The sequence below is a fragment of the Eumetopias jubatus genome, unplaced genomic scaffold (genome assembly GCF_037043125.1).
Source record: "Eumetopias jubatus isolate StellerSeaLion01/CBP00866 unplaced genomic scaffold, mEumJub1_p1.0 scaffold_2, whole genome shotgun sequence".
Taxonomy (NCBI): Eukaryota; Metazoa; Chordata; class Mammalia; order Carnivora; family Otariidae; genus Eumetopias; species Eumetopias jubatus.
The window spans coordinates 146,534,147-146,550,351 of record NW_028274808.1 but is presented as its reverse complement, the minus strand read 5'-3'; the positions used below and the strand labels follow the sequence as shown (position 1 = coordinate 146,550,351).

Here is a 16,205-nt window from a genome sequence, read left to right as displayed (position 1 = left end):
TGCTGCCTGTGTTCTCCTCTAGGATTTTGATGGACTCCTGTCTCACATTTAGGTCTTTCATCCATTTTGAGTCTATTTTTGTGGGCGGTGTAAGAAAATGGTCCAGTTTCATTCTTCTGCATGTGGCTTGGACACAGCATTTTTTTTAATTGGTGTTCTCATTTTTCTTTATAAAGGTATGGTCTTGATCAGCATAACATAGCTTCCGTCAACTACAGTACTTTCCTTAATGTCTAGAATCACTGTCACTCATTCCTATATGGATAATAATTTCCATATTTCTTTGTAATTAAAATATTTGTTATGGGATATATTAGGATATTTTATATTGCTACCTCTTCTAGTAACATAAATCAAAAATAAAAAACTATTTACTAGATGCAAAATGAAACCAATTTCAATTGATTACAATAATCATGATTACTATACCAACATACAGTCTCAAGTAAAATGGGAGATAAGATTGGAAAGGTGAATTGAAATGTTAATTTGACTGTCTAGTTACAGAAGGCAAACTTTACATTATAGCTTTAGGGATCTTTGAAAAGTTTTTGAGTGGAGCTGTGAAATGCTGAAACCAATATTTTAGGAAGATAAATTGGGTATACAGGAAATTGAAGGAGAAAGAAACTAACAGGTAATATCTGGAAGACAATAATCCAGGACTGAGTGTGATGATCATCTTTAAAAGGTAAAAGCAACAACATTTATAATATATCAGATACTTGGCTTAAGGGAGAGGCAGAATATATGAATGAATTCTACCAAAACATCATTATTAGCATGTCATGATCATGCTCATAAACTGAAAAAGACACATACACACCCACCCCATTTCCCTGGTTAACCGAAAACCAGGAAACTTAATCCCATGGATTCAGCACCAACTTCTATGCAGAGGAAATGCCTTCCATCAGGTCCCTTCTCTACTCTCCTTGGAACTCACAGACCTAACTGCTACTGATCCTTCTCCTTTAACACACACACACACACACACACACACACACACGCACACACGCACACACGCACACACACACACACGCACACAGTGTCTTTGTGGTCCAATGTTTTATGTAGCTTCTCCCATGCAAAGGACAATCACCCATTTACCGAGCACCCACTGTATGGCAACTACTATATCTTTATCACCTTACCAAATATTCAAAACTAACCTATGGTAGTAAATGATCACCTTTATATTACAGAGGAAGAAACTAGGACTCAAAGAGATTAAAGGACTTGATTAAGCACCAGAACTGGAATAAAGAGAAATGGGGAGGGTGGGGTCAAAAATAATACTTTTTATTTCAATAACATTTTGCTATTTACAAAACATATTCACATTCCTTATTTCTTTGCATCCAAAAAATAATTCTGTTATCAATAGGAAATGGAGTTTTTCAGAGACAATTTCTTGGATAACATTATTTGAAGATGTTAGGACTACACTTAGGTATGAAGACATCTTTCTCCCAAAATACCAGCTTCCTCGGTGTTCCCTGTAATTGGCAACATTCCTCCTTCCCTAAAGAGTGTACTGACTCATCCCTTCTTAAGAAACTAATCTAAAATTCTTATTCCTACCACATATGAAATCACAGCTTTGGTAAGATCAGGTGGGACAGAGAAATAACAAAAGCCGTTAAAGTTCAATCCGCATCCAAGACATTCTTACCTCTTCATGGAGAAAAACCCATCCATGTTGATGTTGGCCTTTTAAATGACACAAATATGACTAACCCGGCTTGGTACTAAATGTGTGAAAGTGGGTCTGTCTGACGAGTGAAATGAGACTAGTGCCCATTGACTTGATTGGTTCATGGAGAATGTTTTGGTTTATACCCCTCTCTCTGCAAAGAACATGCACCAAAGGTTTACCTGAAATGATCCTCTCAGAGGGTCCAATTAAAATTTCTTACAAAAACCTGGCTAACTCCAGTCTATTAACTTCAGATATAAAACTATCTAGGAAAATCTGAAGAAAAAAATTGGAACATATTCATTATCCATCTAATATATTCATTTTCTTTTCCAAGCTCAGAATGTTATCTTATGTATCCTTCTAGACTGTGTGTGTCAAGGTAAGGGAGGGGAGATACTTTTACAACAACAAATATGAGGGTGAACATCTTGAGAACAAGCACTGGGTCACTAGCTTTATCGGCAGATAAAAACCTGCACAAAACAGATAATGGTTAATTTTACACCTATTTTATATATATTTCCTTCAGCTCACCAAAATGATTGTCTTCAGAACTTATGTCCATTATTCCTTTACTGTCTTCCCTGCAATTGAGTACTCTGAATAAATACAAGAGTTGGTTTCAATTAAAAATAATGAGCCTCTACAGGGCCAATGTCCTTGCATGCAATAAAAGGGTGTGGGCTAATTACAGGAGCAGAGTTTGGTTTTTTCCCCGTTTTGCTTCACTTTGATTGGTGGATTGGCACTTTAAATAAAGGTTTCTGGTCCTCCCTGAATGAGAGACACAGAGCGAGTCCTAGGCACAGTCCAGAAAAAACTTTAATCTTCTTTTCTTAGAACTGTCTTGGTTGGCATCACCGGCCCCTGAGAACACAGTGCATGTCAGCATTCAAGGTAAAATGTGATTTCTATGATTTCCATGATTCCTATAGTTCTTTTTTTTCTATCTCCAGGTAGCTTTTATAAAGAGAATTTTTATTTGTCACCAGAAGCTGAATAATAGTTTATTGTAAACCATTAGTATGTTCCAGAGAAGACATGTCTAATACCCTACCAGCTAAGGAAAACAAAACTAATCTATAGACTTCTTTTTATTATTATTATTTTTTATTATTAGTGACAGTGCATAATTTAGAAAGGTATAAAAGAATGAGCAATCTCTTGGCTAGTCAGATTTCTGTTTGTGTAAGAGTAGAAAGGCTTTTCAACTTACAGAATAAACTTGAAGAGATCATTCATTTTAGAAAGAGGAAAATTCAGGGCACCTGTATGGCTCAGTTGTTAAGCGTCTGCCTTTGGCTCAGGTCATGAGCCAGGGTCCTGGGATCAAGCCTTGCCTCAGGGTCCCTGCTCAGCCAGAGCCTGCTTCTTCCTCTGCCTCTCCCTTGCTTGTACTCTCTCTCTTTTGCGCTCTCTCTCTCTCTCTCAAATAAATAAATAAAATCTTCTTAAAAAATGAAAAATAAAAAGAAAGAGGAAAACTCAGTTTTGAGACATATTTCCCACTAATATCAAAGGCAATTAAAATATTCAATTCACTCTTATTTTTAAAAAAGATAGGTTTTGACATGGTTATCTGGGTAACTGAAACCTAGAATCATATGCTCTAACATACCTGCAAATAAAGGTTTGCTATAAAATAATTGTTGGTTGTATTATATTTCAAATGCATTTCAAAATTTACTCTGGAGAGAAAGTATGTGAAAGATATTTAATAGACCAAAATTTCATGTAGTGGAAAGGATTTTCAAATTCATAATTCATTTTACAAAATGAAATACATCATTTAAAGAACACAGCACAGTTGTTCCTACATGTTCATTTAGGTTGTAGTTCCATTTTAAAAAAAAAAGTACTTAGATATTTTTTAAATGATTGTCAATTCATTCCAAAAACTAGTAAATACAAACAAGTTGTTTAGAAACATTTAGTTGTGTTTTTTGTTTTTTGAAACAGATTGTTTTGGAAGAACAGAGATGTGGCTCATTTGAAATATTGTCTTTTAACCACTCTGAAATAAAAATTCATCTGATTTAATTCTCCAACCTAACGCTGTTTCAGATCCCACTTTTCAAAATGAAGGACCTGATATTGATCTTATGCCTCCTGGAAATGAGTTCTGCAGTGCCGGTAAGTCAGAGTTTTCTAGATTGTGCCCTAAGAGGGACATTGTTGGATACTGAACAATACTGAAGGACGTGGGCTGAAGTTCATGCATGGACTCATTTGAATTAATCCAGTGGTAGACTTCCTACTGAGTCAGGGTCATGGTTGCCCAGACATCAGTCTTACCATCCAAAAGCAGTAAGTCAAATGTATAATTTTTTATTCAAAAAGATATTAAACTATTCCAAAGGCAATTTTGAAGTCTTATTCCATTCATTCAAAGATAAAGGACTTAAATGTAGCCTCCACAATGCCATGGCACAATTTTATTATCAACTACTTGCTACCTTTATGTAATTGAAATGGAGAAGGAATTTCTCCACAAAAGTGAAGTACATTTTCTTCATTTTTAAAAGAATATTAGCCAAGTTATGATGATCACAAAACAGAGCTAAGTAGTTCCATTTGAAGCTAGTAATTAACCAACAGATTTGTCTTATAGGGGAGACACTGTGTGACTGGTAGCTAAAGTTTCTTAAATCAAAACATGCCGTGGCAAAGGGGCTAATTGTATGTTATGGTCCAACACCTGGTTCACTCTATCCCATATTGATCTGACCTCATATGAATATAAGCCTCTAAGTCCTGAACTACTCCAGCCAATAGTATGTGTTTCTGTTTTCATGAAGACTTTATTCAGCTACTATATGCATTTGGCAAATATTGATTGAACACCTGCCATGTATCCAGCAATGTGCTGGGCATTGGAGGCATGAAGGTAAATATGACATGGTCTCTTGTCTTGAGGAACTCATAGTTGGACTCAGAGGAACTTTAAAATATTTCAGTTCCATGAGAAAAAAGTTTTCTACTTGGGTTTCTTAAAGTTAAATGTTTGGGAGGAAAGAGATAAAACTGGTTACAAGAATGAAAATCTCAATTCTACAGATAAAAAGAGCTCTATTCCATTACCCAACATGAATTTTAAGTGAAAGAAAAATTGAAGATGCCACCCTAGCTTACTTTTGTATGATACTGACATTGGGGTCAGCCTCAGCCATCCGCCATCTGTCTAATACTTTGACATTCTTGGAACCTCTGCTGGTCCACACCTGTGTCAATCAGGTCCACCCCAAGGGACACAATTGCTTAGGATTGCCAACTGACTGCCTGTTAAATTACATATTCTTCTCCTTTTACTTCCTTGCTGGAAATGTATCCTCTGTCCATTTACGTTCATGTAAATATTGTTTAAATCATGACTTGGAGCAAATGGAAAGCAAAGTAGACTTTGTCCTGTAGCTGCATCTGTCCAAGATACCTTATTTGTGTACTGGCCAATGGGAGGGAGGAAGGCTTTACTCTCACAGTCCCCTCAAATGCTGAACAACCTGCTCATACCCTCCCCCCCCACACACATCACTCTCCCTGTCTGCACAACTCATCTTTTTCTCTGCTTGGAGTATTTATTACACATTTATAATTCCTTCCCCGCTATCCATTGCTAAAACTGAATTATTTGGAGAAATTTGCTCCATGATTCAGAGGGTGAGATTTTACCTGTATAAAAAAGCAGAAGGTGGAGGGTAGATAACATACTCAGGAAACTATCCCTGAACTTCTCACTCATAAAAAATAAATAATCCCAATATATTTAGTGGACATTCCGTCAATATTTGTGGTATAAACAAAGGAAGGAAAGCACTAAGAATCTGTGACTCTCAATAATAAGGATTGCCAAAGAACCAGAGACCCTCAAAATGCACTCTAATTCTTACTCTTCCATTCTCCATGTCTTTCTACTGGTATAAGGATTGCTTTAGAAAGAAAAATATCTCACATTTTAAAAAGTGTGTAAGTATAACTGTATTTTTAACAATTTCTAAGTGAACACATTAAGTATAATGATACCTGATGCTAGAATGTTTTTTACTTTAAAAAAATTATATCTTGGATATGATTCAAAAAATATAAACACAGATAAATAGGTTTGTACATAAAATAATCTTTCACAAAAGATGACAGAGGATTTGTTGAAGCCCCTTGAATGGGTGGCAAGTTAGGTTTTGCATTTGGTTTTGCTGAAGGCCATGATCCCATGCCACATTCCATTAGCCAGAAGCATGTAGGTTTGCCAACAGCACAAGAAAATTGAGCTTAAGTTTGTCCCTTTTGCTTCTATGGGGTAATTTTTTAGAATACAGAGTACTCTTGGTATTCTATTTTGCAGCTTTATTTTACTTCTTATTTGTTTTCAGTGTAACCTCCAACTAAATCAAATTTTGCTGTATTAAGATACAAAGCGTAGATGGTTCATGTGGAAGCAAAATTATTAAATATGATGTGAATTCCCCAATTGATTTAAATTCTTCTTTCTTCTTCTTAAAGGCTCAAGTCAAAAGCCCTCACAGCTGGACTTTATGCACTAGGTTAGCTTTCTATTTCCAGTGTGCATTTAAGGAGGGTTCTCACCAGAGATCTCAACATTATTATTATTCCCATCTAGGTGTTTCCTCAGCAACCTGGGACACTGGGCATGGCTAGTTTGAGCCTGGAGGTATGTACTGTCGGAGTATTTACATATACGCTTTACATTGTACGGTCCTAGTAAGAGAGAAACACCATGGGCTGGCTCTGTTTTCCTAGCCGGAAGTCAGAGGCTGTCTAGAGAAGCTTCAGAGAAGTATAGGACAATTATTAGAGCCTCATCTTATCATTCTACTGCAATTTTAAACTCTCAGGTATTTCAGTCTTTAGAATGTCATCTGTGTGTGAATCAGATCAATACTAATATTTAATACCTAATATATATTATATCTACATAGTATAATTACTATATTAATGTAATTACTACATTAATTAAAACACATTGTTCTGAAGCCACAAACGGTTTATATGTAATTCCATCACCTCATAGTATCTTACATGAAAATGTTCCCATGAAGAAAATGTGCCTTACAAAATGTAGTTGTTCATAAGAGCTCCTGTAAATTACATTAACCTTGTTCTATGGTACCTGTTTCATATCTTGTGTCTGTCTTCCTGCAGTTCTCATAACTAATAATACTGTTTAGAAAATCTTAGCATAATAGAAATATTTGGCCATATCAGTAGAAAATATTGACAGTTCTGAACAGAAAAATAAGTTTATTCATATCATGACAATCTGGGAGAATCAATACTTGCATGGGCTAGACGCTTATTTCTAATGGAAGCTAATTTCATTGTTATTTTCTTCTCACTTTCTAGCTTAAAATCATCTCAAAGCACTCTAAACCTCTTCCTATTGAATTGAAATTAACTTTTTGTTGAATTGGCAGCATTCTTGGCCATCTATCCAGATAATCACCATTTTCCCCAATATTTTTTATACTCATTATTTTTAGGCCTTTTTTATTTGGAAAAGAGGTAGGGTTCGTTTTGTTTTGTTTTGTTTTGTTTGCCTGTTTAGGGGCTGGATTTATAAAAGGCAAAGTAAGTTAAGTGGGGGGAGAGTCAATGAAGCAATATTCTCACAATTAAATTTCTATTTCAATTGAATGAGCTATTTTCCAGTGTTCTAATGTGACCTCCATTTAAATGATACTTTCCCTCTTATTTTATTAATGATTAAAAAAGCAAACTTACTAATTTAATAGCAATAACAACAATGGCACAACCACATTTAACTTTTCCACTTTTAGTAACAATTTGTGTCTATTTTTATTTTATTAAAACTGACCCACCACAAACTTTGTGCTAATAATACTGTATGTTGAGAAAACAGTTGTATCATACAGAAAAGGAATATATGTGGCAAATACTAACCCACTTTTTTTTCTTGACAGACAATGAGACAGCTGGGAAGTTTGCAGGGATTAAACATGCTTTCTCAGGTAACCTTAGTTTCAAATATTTCTTATTGAAAGAATGAATGGTGGTAGTGGTAGTGATATTAACAGTAACATCATAATTCCTAAAATGTGTTAGTGAATAGACATTATCCTAAGAAGAAAAAATGGCTAATTGAAATAACCTAAAACAAAATAAGATCTTGGGATGGATTGGTAGATAAAACAATATTGAATTTTTTTGAATTTTCAAAAAATCCTGGATCATGCTGTCAACTTTATTAAACAGCCCAAAATATGAGGGCTTACAAAGCTAAATCTCAAGTAAATTTATGGGAATATTGCAGTCTGGCTCATAATGGAAAGTAAGTCTATTGGAAGAGAGTATTTACCCACCCATATAAAATTCACTTGATGTCACACTTACTTTTGCTATCTCTACACTTTCTATGGATTTTATAGAAAATGAAAACCAAGTTTAAGCCAATACTGAAATAAAAGCATGCTTTTTTTTCCCTGCATGTCTTTAGTATTCAAGATTTGGTTTTGGAAAATCATTTAATTCTTTGTGGATGCATGGTCTCCTCCCACCACATTCTTCTTTCCCATGGATGAGACCAAAGGAACATGAAACTCAACAGGTAGGTTAATCGTATCAATGTGTTTGAAACTTCAAGCTTAAAAATATTCCCCTATTTGTCTTCTCTAAATTGTCATAAACTAGCTACAGATATTTGGATCAAAAATGATCCAAATATTAACAAATCAAAACCTATAATGGTTTTTAGTACTTAGGAAAATTTAAAATAAAGTGTTCCAAATTTTCGACCTATTTATATATTTAATTCCTTCACAAAGGAAGATATGGTCTGCAAAATATAAGAGACTACATTAACAACACGAGTAATAACAATAGATAAACTATCTTCAAGAGGAAAGCAGACAATGCCCTGGACAATACTCATTTTAGTCAAGATTCCTAAAATAATTATTCAAAGGCATGTTTAAAATGATGCCAAAGCCCTGGTTAAAATATCATGAACTTTACAGCAATCAATATATACATCAATCAGTTCACCATTATTCATTAGCTGTCTAAGAAATGCATAAGCCAAGTTGTAGATTGGGAGAGAAAGTGGAAACATTTAAGAATGGCTCCAAGGTTCATGAAGTTTCACATCCGAATGGGGGATAAGACAAGACACCATATCACAAGGTGCTACATTGTGAGGTATAAGTAATAAAAGCCATAGGAGTTTAGAGATGCATGGTAGTTGAAGAGGCAAAGCAGAGCCACTTTGAGGAGCTGGCAAATGATTTAAAAATTACAGGGAGCCCTTCACCACAGTTAATTTCAAAAAGGAGCAAATAAACATGGTTGTTTTAACAGGAACCTTTGGTTCTAGGAGGCCTTTCTATGACAAGTAGCATTACTCACCAATCCACATTTCGTGGGACAAAAAATTATGTTAATAGTGACTGTTTCTCCACTTGATTGTTTCCAAAATGGACTCCATGATGCAGGAATTTTGTATTTTATTTAATGATCCATTCCCCTGTCATTAATTCAAAAAAATATATTATTTATCATGTACCAGGCATTTGTTATGAACCATGTTAAGGCGAAGGCCAAAAAGACAAGTAACACAAATTATTGTCTCTCAGTGGACTGGAGGCAAAGATATCTAGCAAATCGACGTAATCCAGTGAGAAAGTAGTAAAAGAGACATACCTATGGGAACTCAGAGGAGGAAACGACAATTCTACCAGAAAGTCCAGTAGTTTTCCATATTCTGGAGTACAGCTAGTCCCAAAGGAAGTAAGGGAGACGGCCCCAAATAACGCTGACTGTACATAAATTGGTGCTTCCTACATAAACATAGCTTCAAGACAACTCCCCTAGACTCTCTTGCAAGTAGAAAGTTTCTCAAGCCCTTTTGCTTTAGAACTTCTAGATACCACAGCTCAGTGAGCTATCACTTCCTGACACTCCTTTCTAATTTTTCTGCAGTATGAATATTCTTTGCCTGTGCATCCCCCACCTCTCCCATCACAGCCATCTCTGCAGCCTCAACAGCCAGGACAGAAACCTTTCCTCCAGTCTGCTCTTGTAAGCGACATCCAGGACACCGCCCAGAAGGGAGGACCCCAGCCTCCAGTTCACCAGGGACAACCGCCCTTGCAGCAAGCAGAGGGGCCAATGCTTGAACAGCAGGTGGCACCATCAGAGAAGCCACCAAGGGCCGAGGTAATTCTTTTCTCTGTGAAGTCAACTCAGGATGACCCACTAACTCAGTGAAGGAAAACTAATTTGCAGAGCACATTTAAATAATCGGAACTTTCAGGCAGAATAGACGACAATACGAATATGTTTTTAAGCAGTTGACATATCTGGGAGTAGAATATAATTATCCATTCCTGTCCTTTGCCATCAGAAACAAGGCATGGATTCTAAAAGATCCCATGCCTATAAAATTTAGTTCCTTAGTTGCAAAGAGATGAAAGCTTTCAGAGGAAATAGGACAGCCCAGAGAAGCCCATGCTTCCTATCATCAGGATCTTTTTCAGTGTTGGAAGGACTGAGAAGAGTGATTGAGCCCACAGCATTGCACGTAGTATTTTGGATTATTGTTTCTCCATCTGGTAGAGAGAAGACAATCATGTAATAATATAGAGACAAGAGCAGCGGAAAGAAAGGAAGGAACCATGTAATGAGTATGTGGCAGGCGTTTAACAGTCCCCCATATTATCCTGATGACATTCCTATAAAGATAGATATTATCATCCTTTAAAAAAAAAAAAAAGACAGACTTTGACAGGTTGTAAAATTTTCCTGGTATTACTGAATAATTAAGTGGCAGAGCCAGGATTCAAACCAACCTGGCATGCTCTGAATCCCAAACTCATTACTTTCTACTCTGCAAAACAAAGCAAATTCGTGGTAGACATGCCCCGTCTCCCTCCCCATGCACTAGAGACATGCCAGTAAAAGGCAATTGTTATATCTTGGGTGTACTGCCCAAGACTAAATGAAAATGAAAATCAGCATTTTCATTTTAGATTGTTTTATCATAGTCATAAATAAGAGTGTATCCACTTCTATTTTTATGGTTTAGTAATTTTCATGTTTATCTGTGATACAGCTACCAGGAATGGATTTTGCTGATCCACAAGGTCCATCAGTAAGTACAGATCTCAGTAAGATACTTTCTTGTGAAAAATATCTATACGTCAATAAAGAAGAGTGAAAAATTTTCATTGCCCCATTTATCCTGAATATAAAGTATAATTGTTTCACTTTTTTTCTTAAATATTAAGTACTTATTTGTTATGCTAATCCACCTGAAAAATGGTGGATTCATTCATTCATTTTTGCAAAATGAATTACTGATTCTGGTTTCTACCACTTGAAGGTGTTCCAAATAGCCCGTCTGGTATCTCAGGGACCAATGCTACAAAATAAACCATCACCGGTAAGCTTTCTAAAATATGTCTCTGCCAGCAATTTACTTAAAATTTTATCTTGGAAAATGCATTTTATAATGATTATTGCATTTATATTTAGCTTTATCCGGGAATATTTTACATGTCCTATGGAGCAAATCAATTGGTAAGTCTGTATCCTACAAAAAGTATCATTTTAAATTAAATGTTATCTTAAGAGCTAAAAATTTTAAAATCTAGGCTTCATACAAAACAGTCCATATTCTCTGAATGCTTAAGTTAGCAACTGAAATGGCAAGGAGGCACACTTTCTATTTGAATAACTCTGGACACACACATACACACACACACACACACAGCAGCAGCATTAAAGAAAAGGTATATTTTCTATCTCAATTATCCAAATTGGCTACATTTATTCAATAATGACTCATCTTTCCACTTTACTCTGCTTCTGGGCACAGCATTAATATTAAGTCTTCAGGAAAAACTAAGTGACTTTTAACTTTGTCTTGAATAGCTAATAGGATAATAGGAATCTGCTGTAATAAGATGCACTGTTTCTTTTTGAACAGAACGCTCCTGCCAGACTTGGCATCATGAGTTCAGAAGAAATGGCGGTGAGTAATGTCTTCAAACTCTTATTAAAAAAGTGGTCTGGGGAGAGCAGTCACAGATGACTTCCTGCAAGAGGTTTTGGCCATGAAGTTCACTGAACATACAGCACAGGACTCAGATGGTTCCACTCCAAAACCAAGACCTGATTCTTATGCAACATGCAAAGATTTCCCCATGTTTCCCATGTCATCTTTTTCTGGGCAATGGCCCTTCTAGAACATAGGATTTTGCCTCATTCCTTGAATATGAGCAGGGGAGAAACCTCTCTTGAAAAGCCATCATCATTGAATAGCATATGCTTCAAACCAAAAAGGATACACCTGATTTGTACAAAATTCCCACTTCTTGGACTATTAACCCTTCAAAACAACAAATTCAACAGTGTTGCAAGTAATTTAGATCTCAAAATTGAGAGATCAAAAGGAAAAAGAAAATTAACAAGTCTATATATTATGTGTTCACCACAAGTGTAGCCACCATCTCTCACCATACAACACTTTACAATGTTGTATACATGAAACCAATGTGACATTGGGTGTCAACTATATTCAGGTAAAAAAAAAAAAAAGAAAAAAGAAAACTAACCAAGTTTAAAATGTGATTAGTATAAAATTCAAAGTCTCAAATGAATGAGTCATTTGAGCATATTCTTTTTCTATTATCCATGCTATGACAACTTTAAAATTTGAGACCAATAGACTTGCACAATTTTATATTTTCCCTCAGCAATTTCTACCTGTTACATCTGTTAGAGCACAAAAGAAAACAAACACCATACTAAATTAAATCATTATCAACTATAGATCCTATCAAATTAATAAATACATATACATGATATCACTGACAGAAAACTCACATCCCAACGTTCTAGAGTGCCTTCTGTGAAATAGATGCATAGAAAGACAGAGGCAAAATAAATTAGATAAGCTTTCTGGTTTCAAGGAGTTTACTGTCTCATCAATGGAAAAGATAGATACAAGGGTAGATAGTGTCAAAATGATGTGATAAAGGGTAACAGAGCTATGAGAGAGGGAAGGGGGAGAGGCAGTTAGCTCAGCCTAGGGGCTCAAGTGCCATCCCTCGAGGAAATGATGTGAGAAGGGGAGATTTAGAGAGTGGTGGGCCAAGGGAAGGTAGGAGAAAAGAATACTGGATCCACATACCACAACACAACTGGCTGAAAATTCAAGCAAGTGTTAATTATCATCTTATAATTTTAATTAATTTATAATCTGTCTCATGCTCAAAAGATTTTGCTGCAGCCTATGAAAAACCCACAATAAGTGTGGGTTATTAATAATAATAATATTATAAAATAATAAGGCAGAAAAAGGAAACGTGGTCAGTTCTACAATTCTAACTGTCCACAGGAAGAAAATATTTCCATTCCTCCAGAGAAATCAAGCTTCTTTTTCTTACGCATGTTCTAAAAGAGAGAAAGAGAAAGGAAAGAAAGGAAAGAAAGGAAAGAAAGAAAGAAAGGAAGAAAGGAAGGAAGGAAGGAAGGAAGGAAGGAAGGAAGGAAGGAAGGAAGGAAGGAAGGAAGGAAGGAAGGAAATGAAAGGAAGGAAGAAAGAAAGAAAGAAAAAAGAATATCTTATGTGGGTCTTCATTCATTTGAGAAATGTTGACCTAGTTCTCTAAAACATCCCCCAACAAACAGCAATAGATCCGTTGTTGTTCGTTTGTTTGTTTGTTTGTTTGTTTGTTTGTTTTATGATGGCATTGCCTATTTTGGCTGCTTATCGTTTTCTTCAAATTAAATTCAAAGTACTTTTTGCCTGTAGCCTTGCTTCCACCCTGCTTCCCCACCTCTCCCATTCCCATGCTTTCATCCAGACATGGCGGAGGGTCTTCATCTGTCTTTCACAGAAGTGAGTAACCAGAAAAGAGCAGAATCCTCTCCTTTCTATGTCAAAGCCAGTTTAGTGAGAAATGTGCTTACACAAAGCTGTCAGCCAACTCCTTGTTCCCTATCAGCTTTTTATGGTTCCTCGGTGAATCTGCCCAGGTATGATTGCATGCTATACTTAATCATATGTGAAAATGGTATCTTTGGTCACTGGTTTTTTTCCAGGGAGGCAGAGGAGGCCCCATGGTCTATGGAGCCATGTTCCCAGGATTTGGAGGCATGAGGCCTAACCTTGGAGGGATGCCCCCCAATCCAGCCATGGGCGGGGACTTTACTCTGGAATTTGACTCCCCAGTCGCCGGAACCAAAGGCCCTGAGAAGGGAGAAGGAGGTGCACAAGGCTCACCTATGCCTGATGTTGACCCAGCCAATCTGGAAAACCCAGCTCTCCTTACAGAGGTAGCACCTGGTGCCCTGGGAGGACTTCTTGCTCATCCAAAGGGCAACGACCCCAGCCTGGCAAGAGGCCCAGCAGGGCAGAGCGGGGGACCTCCCAGGGTCACCCCAGCAGACGCTGACCCACTCATGACCCCTGGATTAGCTGATATTTATGAGACATACGGTGTTGATGTGACCACACCCCTGGAAGAAACACCCACGGATACCACAGCGATTCCAGACACTCCACAAACATTGATGCCAGAAAACAAGGCTCAGCAGCCCCAGATTATGCACGATGTGTGGCATTTCCAAGAGCCCTGAGAGCCTGGAGATTATCAGCTACCTTCTGTATGCACAAGCTCCCCAGCTTTGTCCCCATAGTACACTCTTACTACCCTTCTGCAGCAAAGGCATTGAAAATGCTAAGCATATATTAATAAATACAAGTGCCTAGAAGTAGTGTAGGTCCCCTTTTTGCTTTCACTTTCCTATTGAAATAAAATGTGTCAACCATCTCTGTGATTTAGAAATACTATTAATGACATCTGAGCAAGTCTAAGGGTCTCTGCATTGGAAAATCACTATTTCTCAGCTATCTTAGGCATTATAGAATTTCTCTAAGTAGCATGACACTGTTATATCCAGGAAATGTGACATTGCTTTGGAAATGTCTCTCTAAGCAAAGGCACATATTCTAAGAATTATGAGATATATCATTCAAACATTATTAAACAGGGATTGGTAAGCAATCCCTGACTGGTATTGCTGGCTTTGGTATATTGGATTTAAAATTCTCATTTGTAGAGTATTTTATTTAATCTAGTGAAAACACTTAGCCTATTTTAAATAAAGAATTTTTCTCATTGAAAATATCAAGAATTATATGTTCATTATTTACATATATTCAAATGGTTAAGAAAGGCATACTCATTCCCTACCCTTGCTACTCTTTAACCCATTTTACTTAATTTGTTCATTCTTTCCTTGAAGTTTTATTGAGTATCGACCAATGTCCTGGGCACTGGCTAGGCAACAGGGACACAGTCCCTTCCCTCAGAGCTTACAATGGGGATGTTTGACAAGTAGACACACAGCCACAATTTGTTGTCTTATAAAAACAGCCACTCTGGGCCAACTCAAGTACTTTACATATATTATCTCACCACAACACTGCAAAGTAGATACTCCCAAACCCACAACGCGTGTGAAAAGTCCTGTGAAAATGCTGAGCGCAGGGTGCCCCTGAAGCCACAGAGAAGAGGCACCTCACCCAGCCTAAGGGGCATTGGAGGGCCTGGGAGGGATCAGATGAGTTTTCTCAGAACAGTATTGAAAGCCTTCTCAGAGCAAGGCCTCCAGGAGGAAGAAACCCAAGAAGAGTCATGTGTGTGCCATGTGAGAATTAGCTCATTCCTGTGAACTACACCGTGTAAAAAGGGAACCAGAAAATGATCGTTACTTGTCCCCAAAGCTAGGTATGTGTCAGTCAGGACTATGCGCCTAAATGAAGAGGTTCTGAGACCAGGTCTGGTCACCTGTGGAAAGTAGCCTCCTGGCCCGTTCGGCCTGCCTCCTCCCCCACTTGCCTGGCCAGCTCTGAGACTCTATGGAACTCAGGCCCCCCCTCCATCCCCTATGGAGATTCTGGGGATGCAGCCCAGGAAAGGAGCTCTGATGCTTCCAGAACTTGGGTACTTCAGGAGTCTTAGCAGGAGCACGAAGCCACCCCCTGTTGTCTCCCTTTTTTCAGGCAGAGCTCTGCTCACCCCCACTCTGTGGCCGGAGCCTAAGGAGACCGGCAGGAGATCAGAATTCAGTGTGTATCTTGTAGTGGCTCTGGCAGAGGTGCGATGGTAGGGAAATGAGCTCCACGTGAGCCAGCAGATGCCCACTGCGACCCACCTTAGCAAGCCAGACGGTCTCTTACCAAGCAGTGTGGTAAAAGACATACAGACAGATCTGGGTTCAACCGTCATCTATGAGTCTTTGGAAGTGAGACGTAATCTCCCTGATCCTGTGTTTTCATTTCTGTAACGGAGTTACAACCCAACCCACCTCCCAAGGTTGTTGTGAGAACTATAGGACATAAAGTTCTCAGAGAAAATTGCTGAGTTCCAGCAGTTTCCTCCTCTTCCTACTGATCCTTTTCATAAAGCAAAACAGCATGACTGAGGAAAGAGTGGAATTGTTCCCATCATCCGATGAATTG

The 16,205-nt window shown here is 37.5% G+C and overlaps 1 protein-coding gene across 1 annotated transcript; it reads left to right on the top strand.

Annotated features, from left to right (window-relative positions):
- Positions 1-3,745: 3,745 nt before the first annotated feature.
- Positions 3,746-14,370, top strand: AMBN (ameloblastin; the record flags this gene model as incomplete). Its single annotated transcript, XM_028100576.2, has 10 exons — positions 3,746-3,835; positions 6,318-6,368; positions 7,639-7,686; positions 8,172-8,282; positions 9,653-9,889; positions 10,785-10,823; positions 11,055-11,114; positions 11,207-11,251; positions 11,661-11,705; positions 13,781-14,370. Coding segments are annotated over 10 exons (1,263 nt in total), but the record flags the coding sequence as incomplete, so codon positions are not given.
- Between the last annotated feature and the right edge of the window lie 1,835 nt (positions 14,371-16,205).